Below are 23,146 nucleotides of genomic sequence, written 5' to 3'. Positions count from 1 at the left end.
TGAAACGTCAACTTCCTGCGAATCAGACGTGATCCCCATCATGGACGTCAATAAGCAGATTAAACTTCATCATCCATCCTGATACACATCTGACACCATCAGGAGAAAAAAAGAAACCAAGTCATTGTACAGTTATCTACAGGTGAAAAGAAACGTAGGAGATGAAGCATCACTGGATTTTGCAAACCATCCTATGTTTATTGTTAGATTTCAAATGGTTGTCAAGTAGCTGTAGTTCACAGCAGCCGTGTGAAATGAAGCGAGACTTCTAGATTATCTGAGCAGATCTTTGATAGAAAACCCTTCAGCAAAGCTGTCAGTGAACCTTCACATGAAGTAACCACTTTCAATCACTTTATAGAATTGCACATTCAATCTTCTGATATTGATTGCCATTTTTTTTCAAGCAGCAGAAAGTCTTTCCATACTGCCGCCGAGGAGAGGGAGCTGATTATTCACAGACTTTATACGGGAAGAGAGGACTTGAAGAAGGAGCAGGCAGTAAAGTTTTCTTTGCATCTTTATCACCTCGACATTTGCAAGTGGAGTTTATAATTTCAAAAAATGTCAGTGAATTCATAAAATTGTCCAACTACCAACCGGATTTTTGGTTTATGGCTACAGCCTGATGCTGACAGTGTGTTGAAATGTTTTTCAGCAGAAAAAGGGAATTTTGTGTCGTTCAGGTGTTCATCCTTACATATTTTCCAACCAGAAATGAGTGTGTATAACTTATATTTTGCAATTAGTGCTCAACAGTGAAGCCTCAGCAGATCCTGTGAATGCTTTTTCTGAAATAATAATTATAAGTGTGTTCACAGTTTGAGGGGATTTTTTCTTCTTTCGGCTCTATCAGAAAGAGAAATACAAGCAGGAATTCGGCGGCACGGTGAAGCAGCAGACCACATGAGAGCAACATCAGTGGTTTTTATGTGGAATATTTTTTTAAAATGTTTCATCAAGTTCTCTTATGAAGACAAAAAAATGCCTGAAAATAACGATCGGAATTGATCATCGCTGTTCATAGCAGGACAAAAAAACGCCTGCAGGTTGCTGTACTGTGCAGCATGACAGACAAGAGGACGGAGACATTTCCGTCGGGGCGTCGGGTACAGCGCTAACGAACAGATGTGGCACTAACTCCGGAGAGGCTTCCCACTATTTGTCAGGTGGAGCGAAGAGGCTCATCCACCTCTTCTCAGGAGGTGAAGTCAAAGAGGAAGTTATTCAGACTCAAATCACACTCAGCAGCAGGAGAAGGGCTTCGCGCAGCAAGGAGTAAAGCCTAATTGGCTATGTTTTATTACCCGGCCAGCCAGGGGTAAGTGGAGGTCTGAGGAATGTGTTTGCAGATGCTCCGGTGTGCTCGACGGGGAATCTTTATGCCATAATGGCTTGAGAGGCCAGCTGAGATTAAATTATAGTATGAGGGAATGTCATCAAAATTGTGTGCGGCGCTTTAGGGTGAAACCCCGCTTGAGAAGCGGCGGATTTTGGATGCAGCTGACGGAAATCTCTGTAACCTCCCAATTAGCGCCAATTTATTGTTGTGTGGATTTATAGACTGAAGACAAGCCTCCCTGCAGGTAGGAGGCGTGCAGGCTGAGCATTTCATACATTTCTTCCTCTAATCTTTTGCTCATCATGAACAAACCTGACATGCAGTGAGTAACTTTACAGACGGTCTGATCGTCTGAAGATAAAAACACGTATGAACTGCAGCGTTTGTGAAGCAGCGCCTTCTTTTGTCATCTTTTCTCTGAATAACAAGGAGAAAAAAAATCAGTTACATGGATACTAAATATGCAAAAGTCTAGCAAAAAGCAATTCTAACTTGTTTAAGCAAGTCCAGTGGAAGCTAAGATCGTTTGGAGCTTTTAAGTATCATGCACACATGTCACAAGCGATCGATGACACAGTGAGGAGCATTGAGGGATTGATGCTCTGATTGATTCAGATGAAAGCCCTGGCGCACACAAACCTGCACATCAATCTGATCACTTTACCCACGTAAGTGGGACAATCCGATCATTAAACCCGACAGAAAAGCGACCGTGTGAATAGTAATATATGCCGCGTCTCGCCCGGTTAAAGCGGAATGAAACACAGGCGCGGAGAGTTGAAAAGACAAAGATCATTTATAACAGTGCAGCTGTGAGGAGAGCTGCGAAACGCGAGCGTGTGTCAGGGGGCGAACTCCTCCGCCGCTTGTTTATCATGTTAGCGACAGTTGGAAAAAATGATGTGCTGAGTATATTTGTTTTGGCTGCGATGTGCAACCTGGCGGGAGCAGCTGAAATGAGTTATGCCAAAAGTGTGAAGAGTCTTGTGCGAGGCTGCTTTTTATTTGATTTCCTGGGAAAAGATATTTTGCATGAGGGGGAAAAAAAAAGGAAGTGAACTCACTCGGATCGCACCGGTTAGTTTGCAGAAGCGACATACATGCTACACCACCGCACGTCATGCTTAAATTTCCAATAGTTCAAACCTTGTGAAGTTAATATATTTGCATACTTTGGGATTTCAATTGCTTTTTTTTTTTTTTTGTGGTCAACACTGTGAGAAAAACGCTCTCACAATAAACACGGTCTTCAGCAACTTCAAACCAGCTCATGATCTCACGAATAAACATCGGCCGCTGAGAAACGTCTGGTCAAGAGACTGTTTACATTACAGATCATAAAACGACTCAGTAAACTGCAAAAATGTGTCTGAGGCGGCCGTAATAACATCAGCGAAGTATTTTGGCAATGTAACTGAGATTTTTATGATCTCGGCTCAACACTTGAAGAAGTCAATGACGATGGTAAATAATACTTTGTCATGTAGTTACAGTTACGGACTGTCTTCACTCAAAGCCTTGCTCATATTCCGAGAAGGCAATAAATAGAAATTTTGTGTACCATCTGAGAGAGACAGAAAACACAGCCGGTCGATACGACGGAGATCAATACTTCTGGCAGGTTTGTTTCTGAGACAAAAAAACTCCTGGATTCCCACTCGGCTGCGGTGCACATCTGATTGTGAGTCGATATTCTAAAACACGAGCATGATCGGCCACCGTCCGAGAAGATCTATTCTGAACGGTGCCGTTCAAACGGCGGAGATCTCGGTTTGTCTCCTTTGCTGCTTTTCGTGACTGAAAATTAAGAGCAGTTTGATAACAAAGGGTTATTACACTCAAAATACCCTCTTAATAATAAATGAAGCTACAGTCCACTCAGTTTTTATCAGCCCGTCTTAGTTTGTTGCTTGAAGCCTGGACTTCCACACAAACATCACAAGGAAGTTTTAAATCCGACACATATAGGCTTAAAAATGTTTTTTGAAGAGATATTTTTCTTCTTCTGAGTGCACTGGCTCTCACAGGATGTTATTAAATTGGACCTTAGGGGGCGGTGCTTGCCATCGACTACTGTAAAGAGAGATTTTACGGTTGAGCTGTGGCACTGCGTTGGCTGGCACCGTCTGAGAGACCCGACTGTAAAATATTAAAGGCGCGGGTCAAACGGGGGGCCCGCATATCGCCCTCATTACTTATTGACGCGTCGCTATCTGTGTGTGTAACACAGCTAGTGAGCTCGTTCACGGCGTGCAAGTGTGTCGTTCAAGTCGGGGCAGAGATGCGACATTTGCAATTGCACAAAAAAAAAAGAAAAGAAAACATACATTTATGCAGAGACTGGCGATGTGCATCACCACAGGGCGCAAAGCGACCCACATCAGTAATGTATGTCGGGGGGAAAAACAACTTAAAGCTTTGTGTCGGTGTTCAGTGCAAGGGCATACGTCACTTTTTCCTGTGTGCACGCATGTTTAGAACCGCATTTTTGTAAGCTTATCAGTGTGTGACAGAGTGTGCACTAAATTTCACACTAATTCACGTTTGCACAAGTGTGTATGTCTTTTCATGCATGACAAGGTATCTCTTTCAATGCATTTATTCCCCCCACGTGTTATAAGGACACATATTTACAGCACCATACTGCGTGTGTGTGTGTGTGTGTGTGTGTGTGTGTGTGTGTGTGTGTGTGTCTTGACATGTTACTCCTATTGTCTTATCAAAGTGATGTGAATTCAAGGTTTAACTTCCAGTGAATTATTTATCCCTGCAGCAGCCTTGGCACCTGCACTGGCCAAGGGTCTGAAAACATACACCCCCCCCCCCCCCCACACACACACACACACACACACACACACACAAATGTATGCACACACACAGTGCAACACAGCCATGCCGTGCAGAATTATACAGCCAAAGCAGCTATAAATATTTATACCTCTCCCGCCTCATATTTATTTCATCCAGCAGAGCTCATATCAGAGGGGCAGCGGGAGAGTGAGGATATCCAGAGAGAAGGAGAGGGAGCGAGGAGGAGGATGCAATACAGAGACGGGGGGACATTGATAGAGTGGTGAAGGAGGAAGAAAGAGAGAAAAAGCGAGACAGGAGGAAATAGTTAGGTGACTAATAATGATGAAAATCAAACAAGACGTTAGTTAGAAAGTCAAAAATAAATTAAAAAAAAGTGGAAGGACATAATAAATGATCAATGCCATCCAAATGCACTTTTATGTTTAGAAAGAAGAGAAACATGAGGAATAAGTTGATAAAGGAGAGTTGAAGGAGTTTTCGCTTTCACTTTTTTTCACTTCACAACTTTCACTGCACATTATGTTTTTCATACAAGTTGCAACTTTTAGCTCAGTGCTTAACATTATGTGCTTCATTAATTATGGCAATAATAAAACCAAATCCATTCCCTCAGTTGTAGAGAAAAAAAAAAACAGGTTTTACTTCTAGGCTTATTTTATAGCTCCTAATCATCCTTGTTGCATATTACTTGAACTTTAAATAAAAAGCTTGAGCATAGTCAATTACTGCTTATAAACTGCACTTCAAACTTATTTAACACACTTGGTTATCAGAAATAACAGGAATACTGGGAAGAGCTGGATTGTTTTTCCAAACATCTCACTTCCAGAGGTAACTTCATCTTTGCTCAGTAGATTATCCTGGCAAGTTGTTTTCATGAATGATAAACCGTCCTTCTCCGAGCACTCTGATCTGGGTGGTGATAAATACGACGTGCTTGCATACGCGGACGCTTAATGCCTGGAAAACACCAGCCGCCGTGTTGCAGCGAGCAGACTGCCAAAACGTCGGGGGAAAAAAATCGCCGTCACTCGTAAAATATAAGTCGAGAAGTAGACTGAGTTAGTCAGCAGATGCTTTATCTCCCAGGAGTTGAGGAAAAAGTTTCATGTTGCTCCCTGAGAGTCCTGTACTGTTACATAATGCATATTCCAGCAGTACGTAAATGCCTGGGAGCAGACAGGGCGGGCATCACAAACCGTGCAATTCAAATGATGTAAAAACTTGCCCTTGAAACCAAATAGTCAACCCCAGTGCTGTTCAACTGCAGAAGAAACTTCAGTTGAATAATGTATTCTGTACTCCCACTTATGTTTGAAATCCGTTCGGTGCGACCCGACCGCCAGCAGTGCGGTCAGAGATTCCGGGGTGTTACGTTAACGTAGCCCCAAACGCCGATTAGCATCGGGGGAACGGGGGTATTTCGCATTATCATACTCACCGCTTGAGGCGGTTTATCCAAACTTGGTGCAGTTCTATTCAAATATGCAAAGGCCCAGCAACAGACTGTGTCAGAGTCGACAGATGACGGCGTTAAGACTCGATAAATAATCTGTTTGTTGAGCCAGAAATATGTATTTACAGTGATGATATAATGATAATTAATGTCTTTGCTGGTTTAAGAGGAAGATAAAGATATTGAAAACTTTTCATGAGTCGAGACTTAACATATAAATATTTCCCTGTGTAGTTATAGATCTTGTTTTCTGCAAGTAAGCAGAAAATGCATGTAGTTGGCATAAAGAAATGTTTTTGATGTGTCCTCGTGTCCTGGAAGGCAGCTCAGTGACCTTGTGGCAGAGCGTTATCAAAGGCTGGTGCCAAAGGAGCAGCTCCCTGTAAGCTTTGAAGCCTTGGGGCTGTGTTACACAGTGGAGCTTAGCATGCAGCATTTTAAACAGCAGCGGATCTCAACAGGCACTTTCCAGCGGAGTGAATGGAGCTGGCGGCGACCTGAAGGTGTGGAGCCTGCTCTCGCCTTCAGCTCAGACCGGATGATGCAGCCAGACTCCTGAGCAGATCAAAGTGAGGTGAGAGAGACACTTTCACATTTCACATTTACAGTCGCTTTGGGAACCAATGTGAAGTTTTCGGATATTAGTTTGAGCCTTTTCTAACTCCAGGTTGATCTCCGTCCCCAGTGTCTTTATTAGATTAAACAAAATAACCTCTTTTTCTTTTAGATAATTCCATGTTAAACATTATTACTTGTATTAGAACAGAGTTCAAGAATTTCCCTGGAATTATTTTGGGCGATTTCCTGCGGTGCAGGAAGGTTTCTGTGAACAAGCTGAAACCAACTAACGTCTCAGTGTCTTTATATGAAACACATGTTGGCATTTTTAGAATAGCTGCTGTAATTTGGCTGCATATCACTGGCAAACATATCTTAAGAGGATTGTTCTGACTGAAAAGTTTACGAAATGCATTTAGGATTTATAGGTATCTTCAAATATGGATAAAATAGTCTCACAGATTCAAAGCATTCCTCAGTCTATTTTTAAAAAGTGATGAAATACTCTGTTTTAACTTTAAGTGAAACTGCTTTCATTGTGCAGCAACTCCTCTGAAATAAGCACCTTTCGCTCAAATGTGTCTCTAAGATCTGAGTTTTCAGCCCAAAACAGCACGTGCATGCTCCTACTGTCATATTATGTCAACTCGTTGAGTATATTGTCATATTAGCTGACTTCATGCCACTAATCCTCCTTACAGGGAGAAGAATTCTACCTAAAATTTGAGGTGACTTTGGAAAAACTTGCCATTTGAGCACAGGGATATAAACACAGTTTTCTGCTCAGGCATTACTCTGCTCAGTGGAGGAGCTGACACCTGAGAAAACAACCTGAAAGGTGTTTCGATTTAATCACTCTATAAATCCATCTTCTGGAGACTAAACAAGGTAACGCATCTTCGGGGTGCATTCTGACCTTGGTAGCAGATTACACTTTCTCTTCACAATAATAAAGTCAGTCTACGAACATATTAAATCAAATCATGAGTTTCAAAAGCAGCAAAGAGTCTGGAACACAAAACCGATGCATTTTACTTCAATCTGAAAAACAGCATCATGTCAAGCTCCCAGTATCAAACATGTTAAATAAATCACACTGTCAGTGTGGAGCTTGTTTCATTTGATTCGAGCCAGACAAAACCAGCGATGTGCCGTGTTTGATCATTCCTCAACACTATACACATCCGTCAAAAGCTTTTTTTTTTGACGTATAAGAAGAAACTCTGTAGAATCCATCAGCAAGCAGAAACAAAAGCCAAAAAAACTGCTGCAGCAGAAAGGTCATAAAACTCAGCGGGAGCAGACAGTGTCCCTCAGGAGTCTGTGTTACTCTACCTGTCATTTCGGCTCGGAGCCAGGTCTGGCTTCCTGGTCTGCCCTTAATGTTCAGAATGAGACCCGCTTTGCTGGTAAAATACTTTCAGTGCCTGCTGAATGCTGAGATTTACCAGCGACTGCTGCTGGTGGACAGCAAAAAAAAAAAAAAAAAAAAAAGGCCCCTGTCTTGGACCTCCCTGGGTAACTTGAAGCATCTTGGAAACAGACAGCAGCCTAAGAAGAAGGGATTGTGTGTAGTGAGCCAGTATTAAGTCTGGAGCGGGACTGTGTGTGGGGAGCCAGGCTGATGCTGATCCAACAGGGTGGGTCTGTCTGCTGCATGACTCGGCCCGTCTGGCCTGCAGCTCCAACGCCCTCCACCCTCCTCCTCCACCCCCCCCGTCCCCCTTCAGCTATGTGTGTGGAAGCCTGCGCCTGAAGCGAGAGCGCGGAAGCGACACACGTGCGCGTCTCTGTCCGTATGCATGTCGGCGTCGGACGAGCCGCCGCATCCGAGAAAAAGTGTGATATTGATGTTGAGGTATGCACACGAGTGAGCGCGCCAGTGAGGGGAAAAAAGTGGCTTGACAGGCAAGTAAGAAGAGGCCTGAGAGTGTATATGTGTTTTCCTCCATAGCTCTGTCCTCTCCCTGACCCTGCCCGGCATTATGTAACACGAGAGGTGGCTTCTGTCAGACGAGCGGCCGGGCGGGTCGCAAACACTAAGGGCGTCAGTGCTTCTGTCTCCATCCACCAGGTGCAAGCAAGAAACCTAGATAAGCAGAAATTGGCACTATTTTCAACAAATTCTCATGCCCTTGAGGAAAAGCTGCAGGTAGAAATAAAAGTCAGAAACAATACACACAAACACAACTATCTGATGTGTCCATCGTTCACATTAAAACCATTCGAATCAACACAACATAAAGCCTCTACAGGAAAGCAATATTGTCATCATCAAGCATCAAATTGGCGTCAACAGACAATACAAGATGATCTTTCAAACTCATTTCTATTCATTCGGAGTAAAAACATTCTTATAGTTGGCATACAGTGCAGTGAAATACCTCTGGCTATATCCTGGGTCTCAAATACACCGTTATGCAATCGCCACTTCATCCTATGTTGATGCACAGATGCTACCAGTCAAACTGACATCAAATTGTTTCTGAAAGCTTCCAACTTTTGAAGAGGGAATTTCCTAGTTTGACAATATTTTCCCTCCCAAGAAGTTGGAATTCTGCCACTTCCCATTCCCGATCATTCTTGATTGCAGTAAATCGACATTATTAGACCACCACTTTCACTGTCATGGGGTTGTGTAACAAGTGACTATACATTCTGCCAATGACCCAGAGGATTTGTAAGAGGAGTCAAAGACATAGGAAATAAAAAAAAATGGCTTGAAATAAAGGTGCTCTTAGACATATGTTGTGTCAGAATAAAAGTCAAAAAGCTTTTATTTTTAACACCTCAAGTCTCTGTCCAAACCAGAGCAGATCTAAAAGGAAGAGAAAGTAAAATATGTGTGGGTTGTGTGGATATTGGCATTAATAAATTGTGCCAGAGTGTCAACCCAGGCTACAAAGCGGTCATAAATCCATGGGCGCTGGCTGTTTGAGATAATTAAGACACAAGCAGGCCTCATTTGCCAGGAGACCTTTTTGTCATTAGCTTGTTTTAATGTGGAAATTCTTTCTCCTTAACCTTTCCCTGTCCATATTTTAACTCGCAGAGCCCCAGATCCAGACCAGCAAGCCTCTGGTTACAAGATTGTGCAGACATATTTTCCTCTCATTCTTTATTGTGCTTTCCTATTTCCACTGTGCTCTTTTCAAACAGAATGGAGCGCTGAGGGGGGTTAGTGGAAAGAAAACAAACAGCGAAACTGTGACCTGTGGCCAAGGAAAACTCGCTGATGGGCTATCCTCCCTCTCGCCTGAGCACAGAGTGTACCGACACAGTTCAGCTGACAGATACCTGCTGCTACCAGCCGCTCGAGGCACGAGGTGCTGCTGCTGCTGCTGCCCTCCGCAGGAGATTGACTCGTACAAAAAAACCCTCCTTTCTCGGTCTGAAGACCATTTCTTCTCATCAAATGCCATTTTTCTGCTCATGATCTCCAACAACACTCCCTCCTTGTGAGCACTCGGGAGTTATATAAAACATATGTCAGCTACTCATAATCAAAACTTTCCCCCCCCCCCTTGCTCTCCTTTTCCGTAAGTGGACTGTTTTATAAGTGTGCTGTTCTGTTCCGCTCCGAGGGCCTCCTGGGTGTGGGACCGCTGACCTGCTGGGCCGAGCGCGCTGCCAAGTATTTACCGTGAGAGAGCGAGGGAGAGCAGAGGGCAGGACACAGGGCGGCACTGTGCCATCGGACGCTCTGCCAGCCCTGGCCGTGTTACTAATGCACCGGCGGGTGGGAGAAGACAAACTGCAATTGTTTGACTCTTTCGGTAAGAAATGTGAGGAAACGGGAGAGGAAAAGGTTTTCTTTCACACCTGCTTTCCCTCCGTCAGCCCCCGGCTCTGCCGATTCATGTCCCTGACTGAGCCGCTCTAACTCCTCATTCTTCCGCCGCCATCAGGGGCTCAGACACCTCTCCCCCCAGTCCTCAAGCCCTTCAAATCCAGTCCTGCTCCTCTGTGCCTCCAGAAGGCTGAGCCTCCACCCTGCATTTACTTCCCTTCCCCTGTTTCAGTCCAACTTTCTTTCCCCTCAGCTCCTGCTAACTTCTCCAGCTACTACTTATAAATGTCCAACCACTCCTCTCTGATTCCTCAGATCAGTGAATTTAAATGCATTAATCTGTAAATATGTGAACCATCACTCATACACAGTTTTTGTATATTCAATGGAATTGTTGACACATTTGATGAGATCTTTGAGAGTGAAAAGACACTCAAGAGAAGTGAAAATAAGAATCCAAATGCTGAAACCTTCCAAACCACTTTTCTGGTCGTTATCTTCCTCGTCCTCTGTGAGCTTGTTGTCACCTTTCTGATACACCCAACCGCCACCGTCGCATTAAAGGAGTCGTATTGATGTTTTGGGAATTGTGCCATTCACTTTCTTGCTGAGAATTAAATGAAAAAATCAATACCACTCTGGCGTGTGCTGGTTGAAGACGAAGCTGGACACAGGTTGATCTTACCGTTCAGAAAGGCCGCAGAGTGAAAGTGCTCGCCTGGTTTCTGCTAAAGTTAACAAAAAAGCAGAAACTAACAGCGGTAACAACGGCACGAAAACCACATCATGGCTCATCTTGCGGTTTCGGTTGGTAGGAAGCCCACATTAAACTGGCTTTTGGAGTGAGCTCAACTTAGAAATGATTAGCTGAGATATATATATATATTCTGGTGCACGTCTCTACATATTTAAATCAAGACGTGATTTCTTTAACCGGACCGTCAACCTGAAATAATGTGCGGCACATTGACTTCTCTGTTCAGTGGAGCAGTTTGTGAAGACACTCTCACCGCCGGCAGCCTCCGCCACCAGCAGATCCCCATAACAGGGCAGTAGCTGCACACACACACACCTCCATCGCACCTTTCTTCAGACCGAAAAATAGTGCGGAAAAAAAAAAAAAAAAAAAAACAACAACTCAACACGAGCAACATGTAGCAGCTCATTTACGCCGTCCAATCACCAGAGCACACATTGCTCCAACATGTTGCACACTGATTGGATGAGCGATTTGGGCGAGATGCGTCGGGGGGGTGGGGTGGGGTGGGGGGGGTTTGGGCAGAGCTCAGGAGAGGAGCAGAGAAATGGAGAAAGCTCACCAGAGCATTAGGGACAGCACGGTGCAATTCGTTCCATTGGCAGCACATCAAAGAGGAAGAGGAGGGGGATAATCCACCCCAACATTAGCCCCCGGAATCTTCCACCACCAACACACGCACGCGCGCACACGCACACATTTATTCACAAAAGCGGCGCGCTGGAGGGTTTGGTCGAGGGGGCTGATTGGGTTGGGGTCTGGGGATGACGGGATTGAAGGATACAGGGGATTTTTCAATTTGCCAGCAAATCGGAGATGATTGGAATACTCTCTTGCGCACACTTGCCTGGACACACACACACACACACACACCGCCGTCATAAAAAAGACGGCATACTTGAACCTGGAGGGGAAGCAAAAAAAAAAAAAAAGCCATAACATTCATTCACTGTGCTAAACGCTAAACGGAGCCCAAACACTGTATGGGAATGTGAATTCAAAATATGGGGAAGCAATGAATCATGGAGGTGATTCTTACAGGTGTGTGTGTGTGTGAGAGAGAGCGAGATCAAGATCAAGAGTTAAAAGAGAGTGTGAAGACGGGGGAGTGCAGGACGAAGCAAAGTGAGGAAGACAGATGGAGTGTAAGAGAGCTTGTACATCGACAGCCACCGGCATCAGTAGCAAAGAGCTGTCAGCTCCCGCTCGGCCAATACCAGAAGGATCGGAGATCAATGCTCCTCATGGGTGACCTGCCAGCAGCTAACATAATCAATCCTCTTTTGTCCGTCAGACCTTTGAGCGATGTTAAAGAGGAACGCCGCTCGATTTGGGGCAGTCGGTGCTTCAGCGGCTTCAGTTAAACCTGCTTCACAGTGCGGGTCACCATTTTTTTTTTTCCACCACAGTTTGATCCGTAATTGTAGCTAAAAAGCTATTTTGGGATTTCTGCACTATTCCTCTCTGGGCTAACGGGGTTTCTGCACAGGGCTTAGAATGCTTTTATTGCCCAGTATTAACTAGATTAGGCTCCAGACACCCAATACCCTAATCTGGATATAATAGGTTAAAGAGATTGAGTGGATAAACCAAACAATAGCAACATGATTCAAAGCACTAAAATCCAGAAACGAGGTAAACAAATTAAATTCAGAAGCTGTAGTTCAAGAGTCTCCTGTGAACCACAGTGTCTGTATGACTTGAATAAATATGACATTAAACATATTAATAAAACTATACAATATGGAAATAGTGCAACTTTATAAAAGAGCCAGATTGATTAAAAGTTTCCACTGTTTCATATGCAGTGAATAATGAGTAGAGGCTATTTTCATCTGACCGTTGTACCTTTTTTTTCATTTTTTTTTTCACTGACTGAATAAACAGAAATGCCTTTAAAGACTTGAAGTGGTCTGGTTCTACTGCACACACATCAATAATGGGAGGTCTGCTGGGAGCAGAGCTACAGAGTCCACGGACACACCGGCTGGTGTGGAGGTTAGCGAGGCCTGCAGCGATCAATACAGCCTGACCGCCGGAGACCACCGCCGTATGGTTACAGTTACACCAGTCTATAGAAAACACACAGCTCAGAGCAGTTATGATCCAATCACTGAAAAAACAACAACATATATTTAGAGTAATTTCTCCAACTACAGTCTCATAAATTGATGTGGGCTCAGTCTTATTTTCCTCTTCCCAGATAAGGTGACCTAATTATGATTGAAAAATAAATAAATAAATAAATAAAACGTTTTCCTTTAACCATTCCAACCATTGTTCAGAGGCCCCAGCCTGCTTTGCTTGAAATGGGTTTTCGCTCCATTATTTCAAGTTAAGAGGTGAGGAATTGTTATCTGAAAGCCAAATTAACTCTGTGGGACACTGGACAAAGCGCACTGATCCGCTGGTCTAATCAGAAATAAACTTAAATCCACTCATTTGGTCTTAAGGGCTGAGGCTAAATGGAAAAAAAAAAAAGAAAAAAAAAAAAACCAAGGAGCAATTAAGGAATGTGCTCCAATTATTTCCTGTGTTTGTATTTTGTTCTTTTAGTTTGGTGCAGAGTGGTGGGTCATTCCTTTGATACGCAGTCACCTAATTGCCAAAAGGTCGCCCCACTGTGAGCTAAATTAAATCAACCAGGCTGAACCAAGCCACGGAAAGCCAAATACGCTCTACCAAATCACATGCTGCAGCAACGCTGGGAAATCGAGGGGAAAACAAACTATTTGGTTTATCTTACAGTCCGCTGAAAGAAAATACATGATATACGGATTATTAACGGCAACTTTATTATCAGAAAATTATTCCAAACCACGGGACTCTGGTTCTTCAGATGACGATTATGATATGGAATAGTTACTCTAATGTAAAAAAATAAACAAATCCCAGCAGTCTAGCTTCCTGTTCTTGGCAACCCATTTGCAGAAGCTGCTCTTCTATGAGCTGTCTGCTGTAATTCAGGTTCTTTAGAGTTTTGCGAGCGCCACAGTGATGAATGTCAATCAACTCCGAGAGCACAAAGAACATTAGCCTGGAGCAAGGTTATGAGCATGGGCACAGCCAATCCAGGAAACCAAGCAAGGAAATACGCATCGTGGTTAGCATTCATCTGCCAAGTGTGAGCTGCGATGCCAAAGACAGTGGGGGAACGCTTCACAATCGAGCCCGACCACAAATAAGCCTCTACTCTGCAGGGAAGTACTGGCAGTGAGCTTCATCACATAATGGCAATCAAAATCTCACTGATCACAGCCCCGCATGAACGTTTTAACTTAGTTCAACTCCTCCTCACTGCCGGCACTTCCATTTGGGGGACGCCTCGCGTTGTCTCTTCATCAAAGTTTACATTATTGTCTTGATTTCTCAACTTTTGTTTCAACCAGAGTCTGTTCTGCCAAGTAATTGCTGACTATTTTCACATTTTCTGGAGATCAGCACCTTAAAACCTGATCAATCTGCCTTATTTCATCATTTCGCCACTGGTATCTGTAGAAACTCAATAATAAAGCTCCACTTTGGTGTCGATCAGACAAACACTTCTCCCCAAGTATCTCAGTAATGCAGAAGAAACAATAGAGTCTCTTTGCGGCAAAGCCCTCAAGGAAGCACAAACAGTTCCCAAATATAAGACTCGATGCATCATAAATAAACCGGTTTCTTTGCAGGACAGCACAGTGTTGATAAGCAGGAAAATAAAAGGTCGGCTGGCACTCACGCACCTCCCACACTACTCTACTATTCCGCTTCTGCTCTACAATGGAGGTAAATCTGCACATCCCAGAGGACATTCGCGTTCTATTTCTGTACTCTGGGTCACCTGAGACTGTGTTTTTCCCACCATGTTTGTCCCAGAATGAGAATCACGAGAGCAACAGACATTCCTGAAAGCCTCCCGGGGAGAATTCCTCGATGTCTGTGCCACCTCAGTTTTACATAAAGTAACTAGTGAATCACTGTAAACTAAAATCTGGGAAACATCTAATGAATTCAATGCTTTGGGTGGATTTTTATAGACTCTTTCCACACCGGGCCATCAGTCAGTCACTCATTTCATCATTGAAGCATTTTATTATGCCTTCATCCTTTGAGCTGCTCATTCATTCAGCATTAATATTCATGGGAGCAAAAATCAACTTAATATGATACTGTCAATGATCTTTTTAATTAACATTCTGAAAAATGTAAATTACCTCTCAAACTATATCAGCAAATACTGGCTGGATTGAGCACTGAGCTGACATACACACAGGAACAAGCACACACACGCGTACACAAAAATATCTCTGATTACGCACAACGCAAAGAAACACGTCTGTCTTTAAGACCAAACACATGAGACGCTCTCTCCTCACCCGTTCCAGGTCTTGTCGGAGGTGTGTGAAGAGCTTGAGTCGTCTGTAGAGGACGTCCTGCTCCTGCTGGGCCAGATTGTCCACTTCGTCTCGCTTTAAGGTCACCAGAGGTCGATTAAAGTTGGCCTTTCTCTTGAGTTTCCAGAACTGATACAAGAAGTCCACCTGGGAACACGTGCAAGAAAAATACATCAACTTACACAAAACAGAAGATGAAGGGGATTTTCATGTAACCGAAATAAAATCGAATGCTGAAAAAAATACATTTTTGCCAGAGGATCTTTAAATTTTTATGCCTCTTTTCTCTGAAATGTGAGTTTGGAGATCTGGCTCCATTATAATGCTGAACATTAAAGAGCACACAGGTCGCTGAGCTTCCAGAATCGAAAAGTTCTCTTACATTAAAACATAAACAATACCAACTTTACTTACTATCTCTAAAAAAAAAAAAGCTGAGATTATACAGAACATCCGTGCAAAGACCAGTTATTCATAAATTCATAACATGCTCTAAACAAATATATACAGCTCATCATACAGTTGACTATGAAGAACTGATCTTCTGCTAAAACAAAAAAAAAAACCAAAAAATCAACAAGTTTTAATGTTTCCCCTGTTAGTCACAAAGAGAAGCATTCAGCTTCTTGATCTTTAGACTGAAACGAAACTTTCTGTCTTCTTCATGGTTCAACAGATGGCGTGTTCTGAGATGCTCTGCTGCTCGTCGCCGTCATACTGAGCATTTAGGTGATTTGCATACTGGCTGCTTGTTAAAAAGAACTAGTGTTGCTTTCCTGACCTCTCCCACCAGAGAGCCGTTTCATCCTCTGACCTGGTCTGAGCGCTTTGTAATCACTTGCTTCATACCTGCGTCACTGCCTGGAGGAAGTGGACTGTTTCAGGGATTCACCTGTAAAAGAGACTGCTTCTCGTACCTGGGAGACGGGCAGACCCAAGTTCTCGGCAACCTCCCTGGGGTCCACCAGCTGGTAAAACTCGTCCTCCAGCTCCTGGAGCTTCTGCTTCCTCTGGCTCACTTTCTCTCTCTCCAGCTGGTCCCGCTCGGCCCGCTCCGACGCCGACACGGGGACCAGGTGGGACAGCGAGCGCGGCTCCGCGTCGGTGCTGCTGTTCGGCTGCTGCTGCTGCTCCGGTCGGAGCTCGCAGCCGGCGGCCCAGCCGGGTCTCGCGGCGCCGTGCGCTCCGTTGGTGGTGGAGGTGACGGCGTGGTTGCTGCTGCTCACGCTGGTGGAGCTGGAGACGCTGCTGGCCGCCGTACCGCCGCCGCTGCTGTGCTCCAGGCAGAAGGACTTGAAGCGGACCTCGTCGTTTTCGGCCAGGATGGTCTTCATATCCAGGCCGTGGTCGAAGGCGCATGTCACATGGAAGGCCACAATACAGGAGGGCATGGAGCACTGCGAGGACAGGACAGAGGACAGACAGTCAACGGCTGCTGCACACACACACACACACACACACACACACACATAAACACCTTCGATATCACAGACACTTCATCACAACTGTTTCAAAGTGTCATTATCGCTCCATTTATTTTGTTATCAAGGCTCCAACTCATGTGCAGCAACGCAGAAAGACAAGCCGAGTCACAAAATCCCAGCTACCCCAAATTCTACTGACGTTTCAGTAACTTAGGATGTGTGTGTGTGTGTGTGTGTGTGTGTGTGTCTGTGTGTGTATCTTCCTGTCTTTCTCAGTGCTATCCATTACAGGTCACACTAAGAGGTGACCTCCCACTGAGTCCCTCCAGGCGTGGTGTGATTCTGTTAGTGTGTGAGCCCTTGTGCGATGAGTATGAGTGTGTATGTGTGTGTGAGCGCGTGTGCTGTGGAAACTTTAATTAGTTTACGCAGTCAGATTACGGGAACGTGCTGTCCTTGCGGAGAGAGAGAAAACACTCCATCGGGAAAATAATAACAATATGAGGTGATATAAGTTGTGAGGTTAGGTTAGGTTAGGGTTTGGCCAAGTAGTAATTATGGTTACGGTTAGACAAAGTGTGTGTGTGTCTGTTGTGTGTGTGTGTGTATCAATGTTTGGTGACACCATGTGCTTGGTTGTGTCGGAGCACAGTGACAAAAACCCGACTGATCCCACAAACAAGAACCATCTGGAAAACAACCCCAGTCTCACATTTCCAGAGACAATCTCCTTCCCTCTCGCTGTTCTTCTTTCGCTTATCTTTCTAATTTAAGTGGAAAAATAATTAAAGTGCTCAGTTAAGCTTATCCAACCCTCATCTTTTCTTGCTTCGCGAAAACTTTCAAAAAAGCTTTCAAAAGTTTTAATTGGAACAACGTCTGACCTGACAAACAGTCCTGACTGCTACCGAGCCTCCAAATATTTCCCAATGTGATTTCAATTATCAGAAAGAAAAAAAAAAAAAAAAACTCTCCAAATTGCTTCAATTTCAAGAAGGATAGTCGGAGCAGAATTTTTTCGTCAGACTATTTTCTTTTTTCTTCTAAGCACCAGTACACACATAGTTATTATCTCTACAGCTGATGTGAATTACGCTGATAATATCTTTATTAATGCATACGGTCAGATGGCATTCATGATAAAGCTGATTTAATATAAGATCATTTGTAGAAATAAGCAGCATAAGTAAAATATGCAGTCTTTTCAAGAACACTATTTATTTTTTCCTTAATCCAAGCTCGCGCTGCCTGCTGTGTGACTGTTAACAGCCACTGGCGTCGTACCAGAGGTGCGACATGGAACTCATTAGTGTGTGTGTGTGTCACTCCTGATGTGTCACCTATCCTGTTGCAAAGACACCATCTCACATCTGCTGTGTGTGTGTGTGTGTGTGTGTGTGTGTGTGTGTGTGTGTGTGTGTGTGTGTGTGTGTGTCTGGTATTGCATCTGAAGCTGGACGAAGGCGCAACGGAGGTGGAACAAATTGATCTACCACTCTGCCTCTTCACCATTCACACAGATGGCAGAGTGTAATAAAGGCGCAACAGCCCTGAAACAAGAAACACTCCCTGTCACACACACATACACACACACACACACCACATTCAATCATCAACTTCCTTCTGCGGTCAGACCTGCTTCTCTTGCCTGTTATGTTCAATGACTTAGTACCTCCGAAATACAGTTGAGAAAAAAAACACATTTTTCATGCGTCGTTGCTCCATTCATATAAAAAACTATTAATCATTTTTATCAAATTAGATCAGAAATATCTGACTGAAATCACAATGTAAACAACACATTGCGTCGAATGTGATGTGGCACTACGCGCACATGCTACGAATGGCCAACGTGCCAGAGCAAAGCATGATGGGACTGACACACTGACGATCAGACAAAAGCCCACACATCTAAAGCATCACTTTCTTATGGGTATAATCTATGAATCATGTTTGTCATTGACAGAAACTTGGTATCTGAGTCAAGGTGTACCCTAAAAGTCACAGGCGACTCTTCTTGTGTTATTTTGCTTAATTTTTTCATTCATCCGCCCTCATTTCCTCTTTCTGACCTGATATCAAAGCCTATTCACGTGTAAAAGCGCCGACAGCGATGTCACGCCAAAATTACAACTTACATGATTTGTGAACAAGCATACGAATCCACTCGAAACCGCAAACAGACTAATGGGTGACCTACTGTGCACGTTATTTGCCAGTGCGAGCGCTGATACACACTGCCAACCTCTGTTGGCGCAATTTGTCACAAAATTGTCAATATATAAACAGTTGCTGTTGAATATTTTAACATAATTTTTCAGGGTTTTGAGCAGTGCAAACAAACCTGTTTTCACCCGCGTTATAGTGCAGCGGGGGCAGATATTTCTGAAACGCTGGCACAAATAATAAAACCCGTCTCCGCAGCTGGAAGGGAGGAACTTGTTATTTGGGTGGTTTCTGTTGTTGTTGTCTGGAGTCCTGGGAGGTCGGCTGAAGCATCCCTCCTGAGAGCCTCCGCCATGACGCGTTGGAAAAACAAGTGTGTATTTCCTTGAGTTATTTGCCATTTGTTGTTTAAAAGGTGAAACTTGATGACCTGTCTCAACCCATGTAAAGCTCAGTTACCATCCATTGAGTCACTGAGTAAACAAGGTCACCGCGGGGGCTGAAGGCGTGGTTCAATAACCGTCTATCTGGGCCGGCGGAGGTCGCCGCTATAGATGCATCACCTTGTTAAAAAGCGGAGTTCCAGTCAAAGGTTTCCTCCGCCGGCCCGTCTTTACGGCCTACGAAATGTCAGGCTGCGCCCGCTGCCGCCGCCGCCGCCGCCGCCGCTGCTTCTGCTCGCACTTATGCGGTGTCAGAAGGCAAAAGGTTGAACACAGCGTGGAGCCGGCGAGATGTGTTGTTTGGTGCCGGCCAAGTCATCGCGGAAAACAAATAAACAAACAAATACTCATCTGGCCTTTTCCGCCGCACCTGCTCCGTTCTGGCAGGACTTGGTTAATAATGTTTCATCAGCGCCCGCGCTGGCTCGCTCTACCGCTGTTTGTCTGCGGACAACAGCGCGTTTGTTCGACTGCGGTAATCTTCAACCTTTTGTGTGGTGAAAGCAGAGGAAAAACACACACCTGGAATACCTACATTATGCCTTATTTAGGCTCAATTTCTGACTGCAGAGAATCAAATATGAAGGTCAATAGTGTGTAATTTCCTTGGACTTCATAGTGTGAAGAAATTTTAAAGTCAGAGTTTGCGAAGCCAGCTGTTTGGATTTTCCTAGCATTCATAACAAATTCAAGAAAATCAATAAAACCAGTGTTCAGTATTTCATTCAGTTGAGTTTCTTTTTATTCTTCTGTCACCGAACGGATCTAACCTGCTTCACATGTTGTCTGCGGTGTCTCTTTCCCACTTTTCATGTTCGGTGTGTATTTTTTGGTTAATTTAATTGGAACGCTCTCATTGTTAGAGACTTTGTGGCAGCTATCCAAACACGAATCACTGTTAACTTTTAAAAGCTTGCTTGACTCACAGAGCAGCGTGGGAGTAATCCGAGTTTGATTTCAAAACACTTTCCCCTCTAAGGTTTGCTCTTCAGAGTATTCAGAAGAGGAATTCGTATTTCCTGGACGGCCAGGGATATTTCGTCTGAAACGTTCAGACACAGCTGCTTCTGCCAACTAAAACAATTCCAGAAATTACTATTTTTTTACAATCATCGCTCAAAGTTTTAGATTTCATTCCAGAATGAGGAACCTAGTCCAAACATTGAAAATCCATCATGCCCACCCACAATTTCCAGCTAAATTCTGATGCTTCTGGATATGATAATTCATTTATAAGTGCTCAAAACTTTGGATTTTCCACAAATAAGGAAGCATTTACATCTGCGGCTCATTCACATTGTATTCCTCATCTAGAAACATATTTTCTCCGAAGTAGGAAGTATTTTGTTTCAATAATCGCTGGTTTAAAAGAAGAAGGCCATTACACCGGGCTCAATTCATGAGGATATCTCGAAATCTTATAAAACATTTGAAATGTATTTCACACTTCAAGACTGCCGCGTCCTTCAAAAATCCGCAGGAAATACAAACTAACCACGAAGCAGAAGTGCCTCCCTAATTAGCGCTGAGTGTTTCACTCCATTACCGCGGGCTGCTGCTCGCAGGCCGGCTCGCCGCGAGCTTTAACAAATACAGGACAGGTTTGATTGGTTGACCTTCCCCGTGCACTTTCCTGCAGCAAAGTACTAATTAGGGAGTTTCATAACACTTTGAGGACCGGACAATTAAAACAAAGGGTTCATTAAATACAAATATTTGGTTCAGAGCGCCCACTGGCTCGGAGAGAAAACACATAATATAATCAGGTGTCTTTTGCAATTGAAGTATTTAAAAAAATGTGATGGTTTGAGCTGTTTGCGTACAAAAAAAGTGGCATTTGGTAACACACTACATGGAGCGGCTGGAGATAGCCCGTCTTAGATTTAATTCACAATGGTTGAGTGAGCTGCTTAGCGTTTCATTTAAAGTGCCAGCAAACCACAGTTTGAGAATCAAGACTGACAACACCTACTTTTCTTCTCGCCTGTGACATAAATTAAAAAAACCAAAACAAAACATAAAAGTGATTAGTTATTTCACACTTTTCCCCACAATGAGGCCTTCACAGACCCCCTGCTGCTCACGCTGCTGCGCCGCTGAGCATCCCTACCTTCCCTGCGAGGCGGCAGCTCATCGCCGAGTGTGTGTGTGCGCAGCCGCCCGGCCTCCAGCTCAGGGAGCGGGAGAGCGAGACTCCCTCCCTGTGGGCGATCCGGGCTTAAGGCCTCGCGGTTAATCTACAGCATCAATAGTGTCACAGCAAACACCCTCGCTACTGTGCAAACAATCCAGCACACATGCTCGCGCGCACGTGTGTGTGTGTGTGCGCACTGCAGGTCTAATTCCACATGAGATTCACCACTTTCGTATCAACGGCTTTTCAGTATAGTTAGAAATGTAGATGTCATGACAATACGTGAGTGACAGGCGAATGCATATGAGGATGAGGAGGCGCTGACGCTACCTGGATGCAGGTTCCAGTGTGTTCTCGACACAGACTGCAGGACAGAGCCCAGCGGCTGGCGGGGATGTGGGACACCTTGGTAATGGGCTCCATCTTCTCTGGACAGCCTATACTCACCTGTGGGAGACACGCAGCAGGCTGGAGTCATCAAAGACAACACCGGAGATTTGTCTAGATTTACCAGTCCGCTCATTAGAGTAAGTCTGACTTTATTGTGTTTTATTTTTGACAAAATCTGACAATTTATTGGATTCTCAGGCGATGGCTGACCATAAAGTGTTGCTGTTTGAAATATAGAAGCAATTTTCACTCTTTGTGTGGGGTTTTGTGCATATTTGCATCACCAGGTGAACGATTTTATGTTATTTCAGCAGTTTCCATAATGAATACACTCACAATAAGTCTTGATTTGACCTTATAAAACCAACCCTTGTCAGCACACAGTCTGTTTCCTCCTGTGAAGATAAAGAGCTTTTTTTTCCCCAAAGTATTCCCACCGATATTCTTTCAGCAAAAAATTGGTTATGCATCAGAAAAAAGTGAAATATTCTGATGCTTTAGCTTCTTAAATGAACAAATTTGCTTCCCCTTTTTTTTAATTATTTCAATTTCGGAAAGATGCCAAGACAACACTTTTTTTCAGAAGTGTCCTTGGAGCCAGATCAGGGACATGAGGACATGTGCTTCTTGGAAAAAACCACACCGTGCAGCCCAGTTTCAAACGGTCCATTCAGAGCCGCTTTGGCCCTGGACCTCCCTGCTCCAAACCAAACCAAAAAAGTCATCGACTTGTGCCAGCTACCCATGCAGAGCTGAGTGGAGAGCTCTCATCACCGAAGTGCCATTTCTTCTTCTTCCCTTCCTTCCTTCCTTCCTTCCTCGCGCTGCCTTTTTCTCTCCAGAACCTTTTCTACCTCCTGCGATTTCCCATCCTCTCGTCTCTGAGGCACGGCCTTCTTCTCCTCGCCCTTCAACCAGTCAACTGGCTTCCAAGGGTCACGCCCCTCCCTCTTTTCACCCATTCGCCCTTCTAACTGATTTTTTTTTTTTTTTTTGTCTCCACTCATCTGTTCATCCGCACAACAGGCCCTCAGCCCCTTGCTCTTTCTTTCATCATTGACGCCTTTTGTGTAACACACTCAATCGGAGTAAGGGTCAATTTTCACTCCATTGAAAATGTCAATAGGAAGTGGGATCCGGACTATGATGCCACAGCCGCGACTGTCAATGTCCGCTTCTTTTATACAGTTGATGTGTGAACCAATCAATGCCGAGCGGATTTCCAGGCTCTGAGTGGTGCAGTTAATTGATTGGATTGTTCTTAGCCATCATTTCCACATGTGAAGCACAAACAGCCTTGCACGCACATTTACACACTCAGACATGGACTGGGATTCCAAGTCATTCACTCACTCTGTGTGTGTGTGTGTGTGTGTGTGTCCCCCATTGAACATGTTTATTTTTCAGTATTCTTGCCAAAATTGTTTTACATTTAAAACCAGATGGGTGAAAAATGGACAAAAACCGAAATGATTTCAGGGGAAATCAGAGAGTTC

At 44.1% G+C, this 23,146-nt stretch overlaps 1 protein-coding gene across 4 annotated transcripts in view; it reads right to left on the bottom strand.

Moving 5' to 3' along the window:
• jade2 (jade family PHD finger 2) overlaps nucleotides 1-23,146 on the bottom strand; it is a 174,379-nt gene that overhangs the window by 54,457 nt on the left and 96,776 nt on the right. For 3 of the 4 annotated variants that reach the window (XR_003932254.1, XM_030100613.1, XM_030100615.1), the window contains exons 8-10: nucleotides 21,591-21,707; nucleotides 16,011-16,490; nucleotides 15,076-15,240 (exon numbers count right to left, since the gene is read on the bottom strand). Coding sequence is in view for 3 of the 4 variants with exons in the window: in XM_030100613.1 (XP_029956473.1) it covers nucleotides 15,076-15,240; nucleotides 16,011-16,490; nucleotides 21,591-21,707 (762 nt within the window). In the remaining variant the exon portion in view is untranslated. Of the gene's footprint in view, nucleotides 1-15,075; nucleotides 15,247-16,010; nucleotides 16,491-21,590; nucleotides 21,708-23,146 lie in introns of all 4 variants that reach the window. The other variant, XM_030100614.1, reaches the window with a different exon arrangement.

This window comes from Salarias fasciatus, chromosome 10 (assembly GCF_902148845.1).
Source record: "Salarias fasciatus chromosome 10, fSalaFa1.1, whole genome shotgun sequence".
NCBI lineage: Eukaryota > Metazoa > Chordata > Actinopteri > Blenniiformes > Blenniidae > Salarias > Salarias fasciatus.
This window is presented reverse-complemented; position numbering and strand designations above follow the sequence as displayed.